Source organism: Scylla paramamosain, chromosome 45 (assembly GCF_035594125.1).
Source record: "Scylla paramamosain isolate STU-SP2022 chromosome 45, ASM3559412v1, whole genome shotgun sequence".
Classification (NCBI taxonomy): domain Eukaryota; kingdom Metazoa; phylum Arthropoda; class Malacostraca; order Decapoda; family Portunidae; genus Scylla; species Scylla paramamosain.
In genome coordinates, this window is record NC_087195.1 from 1,340,001 (window position 1) to 1,352,500 (window position 12,500).

The following is a 12,500-nucleotide window of genomic DNA, read 5'->3' on the forward strand; positions in this document are numbered from 1 at the left end:
TTTTTTTCATATATTTTGTATCTTTATTATTTATTGTTTGTTTGTATGTTTATATAAGCATTATCTTTCATTTACCTATTTCATTACTCTCAATTTCTTTTCTTCTTATTTTCTTTTAGTTTAGTGTCATTTTATCCGTACTTCTCATATATTTATTTACTATTATTTTTTTATTTCCCGAGATTCATTTCCTTATACATATTTTTTCAGTATTATATCGTTTATTGTCATCTCGTATGGCGTCTGATCTTCCTTTGTTTATTTATAGTCTAAAACCGTCTTTCTGTGAGGTATTTAATCCTATTTTGTTTATTTATGGTCTAGAATCGTTTTTCATAAGGTATCCGATTCTTCTTTTTCTTTTCCTTATTGTCTCGCATCGTCTTTTCATAAGGTACTGGAATATGTGTTTTGTTTTCCTGTTCTTTCATGAATTTATTGTCTTGTGTTTGTTGTGTCACTTATAGTCTCTCTACATAAGGGATTCACACCTCTATAACATGACATCTATATATTTTTATTCTTCATACTTCATATTGTATTATTTTATTTTGTATATATATATTTGTTTGAGGATAAATTTCTCTCATATACGAGGTTTATTTGTTTATTTATTTAACTTCTTAATCAACGTAGTATACCATTTTTTTTTTATGTATATATAGTTTTTCAAAAGATTAAAACGCATTACAGACAAACCTAAGAGGAGGAGGAGGAGGAAGAAGAGGAAGAGGAAGAGGAAGAGTCACCACTAGGACCCTCATTTTCAAGTACCATTTTATCTTGTTCCTCTTCATTCACATCCCTCTTGCCAAGCCCGAAGGAGTAAGGGCCACCTCTCTTCCCAAGGCCGAATTCATAAGGACCTCCGCGTTTGCCAAGCCCGAAGGAGTAAGGGCCGTCTCTCTTGCCAAGGCCGAATTCATAAGGACCTCCACGTTTGCCAAGCCCGAAGGAGTAAGGGCCACCTCTCTTCCCAAGGCCGAATTCATAAGGACCTCCGCGTTTGCCAAGCCCGAAGGAGTAAGGGCCGTCTCTCTTGCCAAGGCCGAAGGAATAAGGTCCTCCTCTCTTCCCAAGCCCGAAGGAATAGCTGCCAGACCTCCGTCCCAGCGTGTAGGAGTCGCTAGCGTCACCCTGATCTCGTTTGCCAAGCCCGAAGGAATATTGGCCCGCCTTCTTGCCAAGCCCGAACGCGTACTGGCCCGAGCCGCGTTTGCCAAGTCCGAATTCGTAAAGGCCTCCACGTTTGCCAAGTCCGAATTCGTATAGGCCTCCACGTTTGCCAAGCCCGAATTCGTATAGGCCTCCTCGTTTGCCAAGGCCGAATTCGTATAGGCCTCCTCGTTTGCCAAGCCCGAATTCATAAAGGCCTCCTCGTTTGCCAAGCCCGAAGGAGTAAGGGCCGCCTCGTTTGCCTAGCCCGAAGGAGTAGGGGCCGCCTCGTTTGCCTAGCCCGAAGGAGTAAGGGCCGCCTCTCTTGCCAAGCCCGAAGGAGTAAGGGCCGCCTCGTTTGCCTAGCCCGAAGGAGTAAGGGCCGCCTCTCTTGCCAAGCCCGAAGGAGTAGGGGCCGCCTCTCTTGCCAAGCCCGTACGCATACATACCAGCTGATGGCCTCTTCCCCAGCCCGAATGCATATGGCTCTCTCTTCCCCAACCCGAAGGAGTAAGGACCAGCACGTTTGCCAAGCCCGAAGTCATAATTTTGAATGCCTGAAGCCCGTTTAGCCAAGTCCTCCAGCTCATCCAGATCGAAGCCCTCCTCTTCCTCGTCCTCTTCCTCTTCTTCCTCCTCTTCAGTCAGGTCATCAGCCCGTTTGCCAAGCCCGAAGCTGTACGTGCGGGGTCTCTTTCCAAGCCCAAATGCATATAAGGTCTTGTCTTCATCCTCCTCGTCCTCGTACCCTCGTTTGCCAAGCCCGAAGGAATAAGGTCGCTGTCTCTTCTCTAAGTCCTCGTCGTCTCCTCTCTTGCCAAGCCCGAATGAGTAAGATTTAGGTCGTTTGTCTAAGTCCATGTATTCTCGTTTGCCAAGCCCGAATGCGTAGTCCCTCGGCCTCTTGGAGAAAGCCATGTCCTCTTGTTTTCTCTTGCCAAGCCCGAAGGAGTAAGCTCTTGGCCTCTTGGAGTAGGTATCATACTGCGAATTTCTCTTGTTCTCTTCCTCTTCCTTGTCTTCATCATTCACATCCCTTTTTGTCCTCTTAGCTTCACCCTCTTTATCTTCCTGCAGTTCCTTCTTCACCTCCTCCTCTTCCTCACTCGCCACTTCTCGAACACTTCTCTTCCCAAGGCCAAAGTTGTAGTTCCAGATTTTTTGCCAAGCCCGAAGGAATACATGTCAGATTTCTTGCCAAGCCCGAAGGAGTAGACCCCGCCTCTCTTGCCCAGTCCAAAGGCGTAGGGCTGGGGGGTCCTCTTGCCGAGCCCGAAGGAGTAATGGTCAGGAGTTTGTCGCTTACCGTAGGAATAATTCTCTTCATCCTCTAACTCCTCTGCTGCTGCTGCTTCTGCTTCTGCTACTGCTACTGCTTCTGCTGCGGCTGCCTCGTACTGCTGTAGGATCTGCAAGGGGGGTGCGGTGTTAGTGGTGGTGGTGGTGGTGGTGGTGGTGGTGGTGTGTTTGTGAATGTTTGTGTTGTTTTGTTTTGTTTTGTTTGTGATGTGTGTGTTTTCTGAAGTGTTGTGTTTGTGAGTTTGTTGTTTGTGTTTGTGTGTTTGTTTGTTTGTTTCCACGTGTGTTTATCTCTCTCTCTATCTGTCTGTTGATTTGTTTATTTGTCTGTCTGTCTGTCTGTGTCTATCTATGTGTTTCTAAGTCTGTTTTTCTTTATCTATCTATCTATCTATCTATCTATCTATCTATCTATCTATCTATTTTTATACATCTTTATTTACTTATTTATCACTTTCTCTCCCTTTTCTTTCCCTTATCATAATTCTACGATATTTGTTCATTCCCTCCCTCCCTCCCTTCCTCCCTCCCTTCCTCCCTCTTGAACAATCTCTACACTTCTTTACCTTTAATCTTTCCTCCCCTCCCTCCTCTCCCTCTCCCTCTCCCCTCTCTTCTACTTCTTTTCTTTTCTCCCCCTCCTCTTCCTCCCTCCCTCCCTCCCTCCTTTTGTCTCTCACTGTTCTTCCACTAATCTCTTTCCTTTACAATACTCTCCCTTCCTCCCTCCCTCTTTCCCCTCCTTCCCTCCCTCCCTCCCTCGCTCTTTCACCTCTCCTCTTTCCCTCCAGCCTTCTTCACACTTTTCTTCTTCTTTTCCTCTTAGCCTCTCTCTCTCTCTCTCTCTCTCTCTCTCTCTCTCTCTCTCTCTCTCTCTCTCTCTCTCTCTCTCTCTCTCTCTCTCTCTCTCTCTCTCTCTCTCTCTCTCTCTCTCTGTCTGTCTGTCTGTCTCATTCCTACTCCCTTATCTCCACCCTCTCCCTCTCCCTCTCACTCTTCCTCTCTCTTCCTCTCCCTCTCTCTCTCCCTCTCCCTCTCACCTGTAGCAGAGTATTGGGGTCGTACTGGAGGTCGTAGTCACCCAGCTGAGCCATGGTAGGGGGGGGCAGCCCAACCACCACCACCACCACCACCACCAGGGACAGGGGGACGAGGGAACCCCTCCTCATGCTGCTGCTGCAACCTATGGGGGGAAAAAAAGGGGGGTTATGGATGTAGGGGGAGTTTATGGGGGGCTGGGGGACTAAGTGGGGAGCTAAGTGGGGTTTAAGTACAGTTTTATGGCAGTTTAGGTTTTGTTTTGGTGTTTGTGGGGTGTTTTGGGGTGTTTAGCGGGGTGTAATGGGGTGTAAAGGGGTGTAATGGGGTGTTTTGAGACTGTTTGGGGTGTTTTCTGTGATGTTTTTTGGTGTTTGTGGGGTGTTTGGGGTGTTTACCGGGGTGTAATGATAATGGGGTGTTTTGAGACTGTTTGGGGTGTTTTATGTAATGTTTTTTGGTGTTTCTCGGATATTTTCGCTGTCTGGGGTGTTTGTGGGGAGTTTTTCGGTGTTTGGGCAGTGTTCTGGGGTGTTTGCATTATTCTGGGGTGTTTATTAGGCGTTCCATGTGCTTAATTGACTTTCACTGGGGTTAAATTGGGGTGCATAGTGTTTGACGTGTTTGGGTGTTGTCTAAATGGTGTTTTATTAAGATTTTGGTCTATTTTGGTGTTTTTTTTTTTTTGTATTTTTTTTATTTTAGGGTTTTTTTTCATGGGTCTTATAAGGTTTTTAGGAAGTTTTTGGGGTTTTTTTAAGGGTTCCATGGATTTTTTGGGTTTACGTGGGTCTGTTGGTTTACGTGGTCAAATTGGACGTGATGTGGTGTTATTGGTGATTAAGTGGGTGTTTTTTTGTGGATTTTAGGGGATTAAGTGCAGGAAGAAGAAGAAGAAGAAGAAGAAGAACGAGGAGGAGGAGAAGGAGAAGAAGAAGAAGGAGAAGAAGAAGAAAAAGGAGAATAAGAACGGGAGGAGGAGGAGGAGGAGGAACAAAACGAACAAGACTAAAAACAAGAGAAAGAAAACAAAAGTAAAGAAGGAAAACAAGAAAGAAAAAGAAAAGAAAGAAAGAAGATGAAGAGCGAGAAGAACAAGAACAAGAATAGGAACAAGAAGAAGAAAAGAAAAAACAAAACAACAACAACAACAACAACAACAACAACCAATAATCTTAAACCACCACCACCACCACCACCATCACCACCACCACCACCACCACTAAGCAAACAAGGACTGCCACGCCTAGACCTGATGGCTTCCTGCACGCTCCAAGCAGCTGAGAGGTCAGACACACACACACACACACACACACACACACACCAATTGCCTCTTTAATGAACTGTCTTACTCTCTCTTCCAGTGTTTTGATCGCCTTTATAAACATTCCTTAAGGACGTTCTATTATTGCCTGGAAACAAGAAGCTGGAACCTCGTGTTTTGAAATTAATCATTCTCATATTAAGTTTGTTTTCAAAGGCCACTGGGATGATCAGTTGGGTTCTCATGGGTGTTTTCTCCTTCTTTTTCTTATTATTATTTAATGATTGTTAGGGTTCTTGCTATTCTGCCACTGGAGTCACGAAAACACCCTTGAAAACCCCAACAATTCCATCCAGAACCGTCAAACTATTACTGGAACCAAAGACACCCCTTGAAAACCCCAATAACTTCACCCAGAACAGTAAAACACCCTTGAAAACCCCAGCAATTCCATCCAGAACCGTCAAACTATTACTGGAACCACAGACACCCTTGAAAACCCCAATAACTTCACCCAGAACAGTAAAACACCCTTGAAAACCCCAGCAATTCGATCCAGAACCGTCAAACTATTACTGGAACCACAAAGACACCCTTGAAAACCCCCAACAACTTCCAACATAGCTGGTGAATAAAGGAAAGGAGTTTTGTTTACATTAGCATTGCGTCAAAACTACGTCAGTGTTAAATGGTATTGCGAATAAGTTGTTACGCTGATTAATATGTGTTTCAATCCCCTTAGTCTCGTTTTCTTTGCGTCTTACAAGAGATTAGATTCTCCTGTAAGTTTCTGTTTTGGTTTGCACAAATTTGGGTCAAGTTTTTGCTTATGTTTAGTTTAAGGATCATGGATTAGAGAGAGAGAGAGAGAGAGAGAGAGAGAGAGAGAGAGAGAGAGAGAGAGAGAGAGAGAGAGAGAGAGAAACCTTACTTATGAAAACCCAAATAATATGAAAACAAATAATAATCAACAAAACAAATAAGAAAAAATAACACACACACACACACACACACACACACACACACACTATCGTATTTAATTATAGCCACGAAACACGTAACAAAACACATCATTTTCAAGTGCAGGTCGCCAGGACGGATGCTTTCATGCTTTTCAAAGAGGGACAGAGACGCGGGTGACGTGTGGGAGCCGAGGTGACGCCGCGCCGTAGTCTCCTAAAGTGCCCGCGGGTGAATAGAGAAGAGAGAATGGGGTGTTTTTATATGTAGAAATGCACGGGAATGATAACAACAAGAATAGAAATGAAAAGTAGGAGGTTTTTTTTGGCTTTTAAGTAATAGTAAATGTGTAAATACAGAGAAATAAGGACAATTTTGGGTCCTTGCGAAGTTGTTAAAGAAATACAGAAGAGAGAATGGGAGTTTTATATGTAGGAAATGCACGGGAATGATAACAACAGGAATAGGAATAAATAGAAAGAGTTATTGGTGTACATCGCGTCTGACGGTGACGAGAAGAAGAAAGAGTTACTAGTGGACTGTGAAGCCTTGGATAAGTGTGAATTACGTTAGAGAGAGAGAGAGAGAGAGAGAGAGAGAGAGAGAGAGGCGGTGGAAACTTAGCACGCAGGTATGAAAAAGAGAAGAAAAGAAACAGAAAAGTCTAATCTTCACTCGCAAAGAAAACCTGGCGGGAGAAAAAAAAAATGAAGACGAGAGAAAAGAAAAAAAAGACAAAAATAAAAAAGGAAAAGAAAACGTCGCGGCCGTTGAGTCAAAGAAAACGGAGATTGTCGCCTCTTTAAGGGAGAAATAGCTCATTTTCCCACGCCGCTGCCTCGTAAGAAATGAGAGAGAGAGAGAGAGAGAGAGAGAGAGAGAGAGAGAGAGAGAGAGAGAGAGAGAGAGAGAGAGAGAGAGAGAGAAGTAGAATAGTATTAGAAGATTCTCAACCCAACCCCCCCTCTCTTTCTCTCTCTCTCTCTCTCTCTCTCTCTCTCTCTCTCTCTCTCTCTCTCTCTCTCTCTCTCTCTCTCTCTCTCTTATATCTTCGTGTCCTTTAATCTTTCTCCCCATCTCTTTTCTCTTTTATTCCAGCTCAGGTAGAGAGAGAGAGAGAGAGAGAGAGAGAGAGAGAGAGAGAGAGAGAGAGAGAGAGAGAGAGAGAGAGAGAGAGAGAGAGAGAGAGAGAGAGAGAGAGAGAGATTTTAAGAAAAGCCAAAAAGATAAAGAGAGAGGAGGGAAGACGGACTGAAAGACGAGAGAGAGAGAGAGAGAGAGAGAGAGAGAGAGAGAGAGAGAGAGAGAGAGATGTTCGACTCTTGACCAGCAGGGGCACAGGAAACGCAGGTAACAGTGCAGGTGTTTTATTCACCAGAAGGTGTGAACAGAAGGCTGGAGGTAGGTGATCTCCCGGCGCCAGGCCGCGCACTTCAACTTAACACTTATGACTGAAGCCTAGCTCGTTCACTCATACACGTATTCATGGCCTCACACAAGTCTCGCTCATTCACTCGTTCACACAACTAGCTAACAACCACACACCTCCCCCCGAGACATAAGGAAGATTCCTTATCTTTGTTATGGCTACCGTAACACATGAAACAAAGTTACAATGATTGAAGTACAGAAAACACGGTACATATACACAAAACAAACACAGCGTACAATGAACACGTACGACTAATCGTAGGTGCTACGGTGCCACCGCACCTGCAGTCGTCCTCGGCTCCCTACGCTGTCGGCTGCTTCGACGCTCTGGTTGCTCTCGGCCACGGTGTACCCCGTTACCCTGATGCTCCGGGGCTGCCGGGATGGTGGTGTTCCTCGTCGACCCTGATGCTGAAGCGCTCGACCGCCATGAGCGGTTGTGCTGCTCGACAGGAAGGGGAGCAAGAGGTCTGTGTGGGCGTAGGTGTCTTCTATTACGCCACATCACGCGACCGCTTGCCCATCTTGATGAGGTAGTCTCTCCTTCGCCCAACAGCCACGATGACACCCAGGCGATCCCAGAGGCCTGTCGTGTGATCTTGAACGTCGACGTGGCCACCGAGGTGCAGGAGAGGAAGAGTACGGGCGGACGCGTCGTGGCGAAGTTTCGCTTTCTTCCTCAGTCGCTCTGCCTTGGCGTCGCACTCATCAGCAGCGCGCTGCCACTGCTGAGCGTATGAGCGATGATGAGCCGGGACACAGGACCTCATAGGATGACCGAAGAGGACTTGTGCTGGTGATCGCCCTTCCGCCCTCGGAGTGTTGCGCAGTTCCAGCAACCCGCGAGCGAACGCATCCTCGTCCTGGTGTCCCTGCTGTGTGGTCGTGAGGATCAGCTTCTTCACGGACTTGACCGCTGCCTCGGCGTGACCATTGGAGCGTGGATAATTGAGGTGAAGATACACGATGCTCCACCCCCCATCGAGCCAGGAAGCGCCGTACCGATGAAGAAGTGAACTGCGGTCCACCGTCAGTCCTCAGGAGAACAGGCACGCCCGTGTCGGCGAACACACCCCGAAGGACACGAACGAGCTGATCAGCCGATGCTGGACGTGAGCATGCAGACACGTGAGGCCACCCAGACAAGCGATCTACATACACGAGGTATGTACGGCCTGCTGCGTGGAAGTAGTCTGCAGAAACTGACTCAAACACCCTGCTGGGTGTGTCCGTGTCCTGCCAGAGAGGTTCGTTGGCTTGGCTTGGTAGGAGTGGACGGCCATAATGAGCATCCAGAAACGACGTTCTCAAACGTCTCTGTCCATACCAGGCCAGTACACCGTTTGTCGGGCCCCGTCGCTTGGTGCGCTCCATCCCCTGATGACTGTCATGGAGTCGCTCTAGTGTTTCTCGGCGGAGGCTGTGAGGAATAAGAAGCCTCGGCCCGTAAACCACCAGGTCGTCGTCTACGGCCAGCAGACTGCGCACCGGCCAGTACGTACGCAAGCGGTGATCGAGGTCGTGGCAATGATCAGGGAAGCCCTCGATGATGACGTTCTTGAGCAAGCAGTACTCCCCGTCTCTTGCTGCTGCGGCACGTACCATTTCCACAGTCTGATCCTGGAGTGGTGCTAAGCGGACGCCGTCCTCATTGGTGGCAGATAACGCTGAGATGACCGCTGAGTGGAGAGGGTCGAGGTCACCAGAAGTAGCAGCATCCTCTTCCTCCACTGGGTCCTGTACTGGAGCACGTGAGAGGGCGTCGGGCACACAGTGTGTCGATCCCTTTTGCCAGCTTGCTGTGAAAGAATACTGAGCAAGCTTCTCCCTCATGCGCTGCAGCCGCAGGTTCTCTATTTCTCCCAACAACTTGCTATTGAGGAGAGGTATCAGCGGGCGGTGGTCGAGCACTAGATCGAAGTGAGGAGTCCTTTCAGGTAGGTGCCCACATTTCCTGACTGCCCAGACGATTGCAGCCATTTCCAACTCTATTACTGCATAGCGGCTCTCTGTGTCTGTAACAAATCTTGACCCGCATTGCACCATCTTCCACTGGTCACTGTGCTTCTGCAGGAGAACGAATCCAAATCCGTGCATCCTTGAGGCGTCAGTCTGTAGCATCGTTGGTAATGATGGGTCGAAGTATGCCAAGACAGGTGGGCTGACGAGACACTGTTTCACCTTCTCAAACGCCTCTTCATGGTTAGGAGACCAGCACCAACTGTTCTTCGGGCGTAAGAGATCTCTGAGGGGTTGTGCAGCTGCAGCCACAGCAGGAGAAAAGCTTCCAAGCTGGTTTGTAAGACCCATGAATGATCGTAAGTCGGTGATGTGCTGTGGTCGTGGGAAGTCAGAGATTGCCTTAACTTTCTTTGAGTCATGTCGTGTAGCCTTGTCCAGAAACAGAGTAACCACAGTAATCTACCACTCTTTCCGCGAATGTAAACTTCTGTGGGTTGAGAGTGATGCCGTGCTGGTCACACCGCCGCACAATCTGAATGACATGGGCTAAGTGCGCACTGTAGGTGGAGTCATAGGCCAGGATGTCGTCCACGATCTTGATGGTGTTAGGTATGTCGCCGAGAGCTTGGTCTCCTCGACGGTTATACTCGTCTCCAGACGAGACGAGACCCATAACCGCTCGCCGAAACTTGTACCGACCCCAAGGTGTTATGAAGCAGGTTAAATCCTGGTCTTCTTCTCTAATGGGGACTTGAAAATACCCCATCTTGGCATCAAGAGTGGTGAACCAAAACTGCTCCGGTCCCGATCGAGGCGATGGCGTCATGAGGTGAGCGCACTGGATACACGGGGCCTCTTCACGTAACGGTTGAGTCGTGTCAGGTCAACACACAGCCTTACACCAGATGTCTTTTTTGGGACAGGCACGATGGGGTGGCAACCATGCCGTAGGGTAGTCCACACTCTCGATGATTCCCTTGTTAAGCAGCTCTTCCAACTGGCTCTTAATTTCTTCACGCCAATTGTAAGGGATTGTACGAGATGCTGTTACGGCGAAGGGTCGAGCGTCGTCTGTCAACTCGATGGGCCATGGATCCACCAGCCATTGCACGTAAACCTTCCTTTGCTTCGAAGACGCTGGGAAAGGCCTTGATCACAGCAGCAGCGTGCCCCGCACGCTGCTGTGGGCGTTGGGTCGTAGGAATGAGGCCAGCTGATCACTTCTGTGGGCGTAGATAGAGGTGGCTGCGAGGCGGTCGGGTACTTGATGGAGCTGTTGCCGGTGTGCTGTTCTTCCCTGCGTAGCGGTCGGATTTGAGCCGGAAAATCTTCGGGGAGGATTCCGAGAGCGATGGAATCGTACCAGCTAAGCAGCGCCCCCTTCACCTCCTTCACCACGCTCACAACAGTCTCAGCTTCCCTGTCGCCCAGTTGCAAGTGCGACGAGAAAGTTCCTACACAGGTGAGGGGGTGATTACCGGCAGCATAAAGTCCATCACCATCAGCGGGCGCCAAGCTGGAGGGCGGGATTCCCAAGGAGTGTTGCCGTGTCGAGGCCAATAACGGTCGTTTCGGCCCCCAGAGTCAGGAGTCCACGTAATCTTGTCTCTTCCAGCGGGATGTGTGGCGGTAATGAGCACCTGGGGCGCAGGTCGTGCCGTCACCGTCTTTGTGTATACGCCTGATAAGAGCTGGTATACACTGGCACTGGCTCCCCGCCTCGGGCCCTGCACCGCGATGAGGAGAGACAGTTGAGGAACTCCTCGAAGCTCCTCGTCGTTTCCCTCACTGTCTGCTGACATACACTCGCAAAATGCCCTCTTTTCCCGCAGTTACGACACACTTTATCTATTGCCTGGCATCCCCTTTTGTCACTGCGACAATCTTTGCCACAACGATAACAGCCCGTGGGGCTTGAGCCCCCGAAACTGCCCTTCCTGTAGTTCGAGACAGCGTTCACACCATGGCTCGAAGAGTGAGAGCCGCCCCTTAGTACTGCACTACTCTGGTTAGCGCTCTCTGATGCTCTGCAAATATCTATGGCGTTTTCAAGGGTGAGTTTCTTGTTTTCCAGCATGCGTTTCAGAGCCACTTCGTCTCGTGTCCCAACGACAATTCTGTCACGCAGCTGATGGTTTATGCACTGGTCGCAAAAGTCACAGAAATTGGCGATTTCCTTTACAGCACATAAAAAGTCGTCAAAACCTTCTTGCGTTTCTTGCACGCGGGAGTAGAAGTCTCTTCTATCCATGATGATGTTGCGCTGGCTTCGCAGGTACTCACACATTGCATCGAGGATGGTTCTTAACTCCGCGTCTCTCGGTAAGCTTATCCCGTAGCGAAGTGTACGGGTCCACTCGTCGTCTAGGACAGCAGCGAGTGCCGCCCTCTGCTCAGCCAGGGAGAGACAGTCTATCCTGGCGAGGGTTACGTATCCTTCAAACTTATGGCGCCACGTGTCGAACTCACGTAAAGATGCTGACGCCGTTAAGTGAGGAATGATGGTGGCGGACGTCGGGAACCTCGCGCCCTGGGTAGACGTGCTGCGGGCTGTGGTTTCGCCTTCATTGCTCGCCGTGGTGCGACTGGGAGCGTGTGTCCCCACTCTCTCCCAGCAGCTGGGTTAAACGCTCCTCGCGAGCCTGACTCTGCTCCGACTGTCGCGCTAGCAGGGCAGCCAGCGCCTCCAACTGCTTCTCCATTCTGCGCCGTACCCACTGCAGCCTTGTCCTGATCCTACTCACTGCGCCATGTTCGACTCTTGACCAGCAGGGGCACAGGAAACGCAGGTAACAGTGCAGGTGTTTATTCACAGAAGGTGTGAACAGAAGGCTGGAGGGTAGGTGATCTCCCGGCGCCAGGCCGCGCACTTCAACCTTAACACTTATGACTGAAGCCTAGCTCGTTCACTCATACACGTATTCATGCCTCACACAAGTCTCGCTCATTCACTCGTTCACACAACTAGCTAACAACCACACAAGAGAGAGAGAGAGAGAGAGAGAGAGAGAGAGAGAGAGGCAGGCGGAAAGTTTCAAAGCTGTTTTAGAGTCAACAGGTAACCACACACACACACACACACACATACACATACACACACACACACACACACACACACACACACACACACACACACACACACACACACACACACACACACACACGAGAGGAATTAAAGAACATTGTGTCTGTGTGTGTGTGTGTGTGTGTGTGTGTGTGTGTGTGTGTGTTTGATATCTAATTAGTGCAAGAAGGAATGTTTTAACTTGTAAATTTGTACACACACTCTCTCTCTCTCTCTCTCTCTCTCTCTCTCTCTCTCTCTCTCTCTCTCTCTCTCTCTCTCTCTCTCTCTCTCTCTGTGATGTCGCCTTGAGGAATAATTTTAAGC

At 48.7% G+C, this 12,500-nt stretch overlaps 2 protein-coding genes across 4 annotated transcripts in view; one reads left to right on the forward strand and one right to left on the reverse strand.

Annotated features, from left to right (window-relative positions):
• The window catches only part of LOC135094221 (uncharacterized), a 45,911-nt gene that overhangs the window by 10,869 nt on the left and 22,542 nt on the right, over window positions 1-12,500 (forward strand). For 2 of the 3 annotated variants that reach the window (XM_063994122.1, XM_063994121.1), the window contains one exon: window positions 4,362-5,477. The exons of the other annotated variant lie outside the window; for it this stretch is intronic. The gene's annotated coding sequence lies outside the window, so the exon portion shown is untranslated. Of the gene's footprint in view, window positions 1-4,361; window positions 5,478-12,500 lie in introns of those variants that run through there. 3 annotated transcript variants of the gene reach the window in all.
• LOC135094220 (buccalin-like) overlaps window positions 1-12,500 on the reverse strand; it is a 20,260-nt gene that overhangs the window by 446 nt on the left and 7,314 nt on the right. The window contains 3 exon segments of the mRNA XM_063994120.1: window positions 1-2,306; window positions 2,309-2,564; window positions 3,495-3,637. The exon segment at window positions 1-2,306 is cut by the window's left edge and continues 446 nt beyond it. Of these exon segments, the coding sequence (XP_063850190.1) occupies window positions 700-2,306; window positions 2,309-2,564; window positions 3,495-3,623 (1,992 nt within the window). The 5' untranslated portion in view covers window positions 3,624-3,637 and the 3' untranslated portion in view covers window positions 1-699.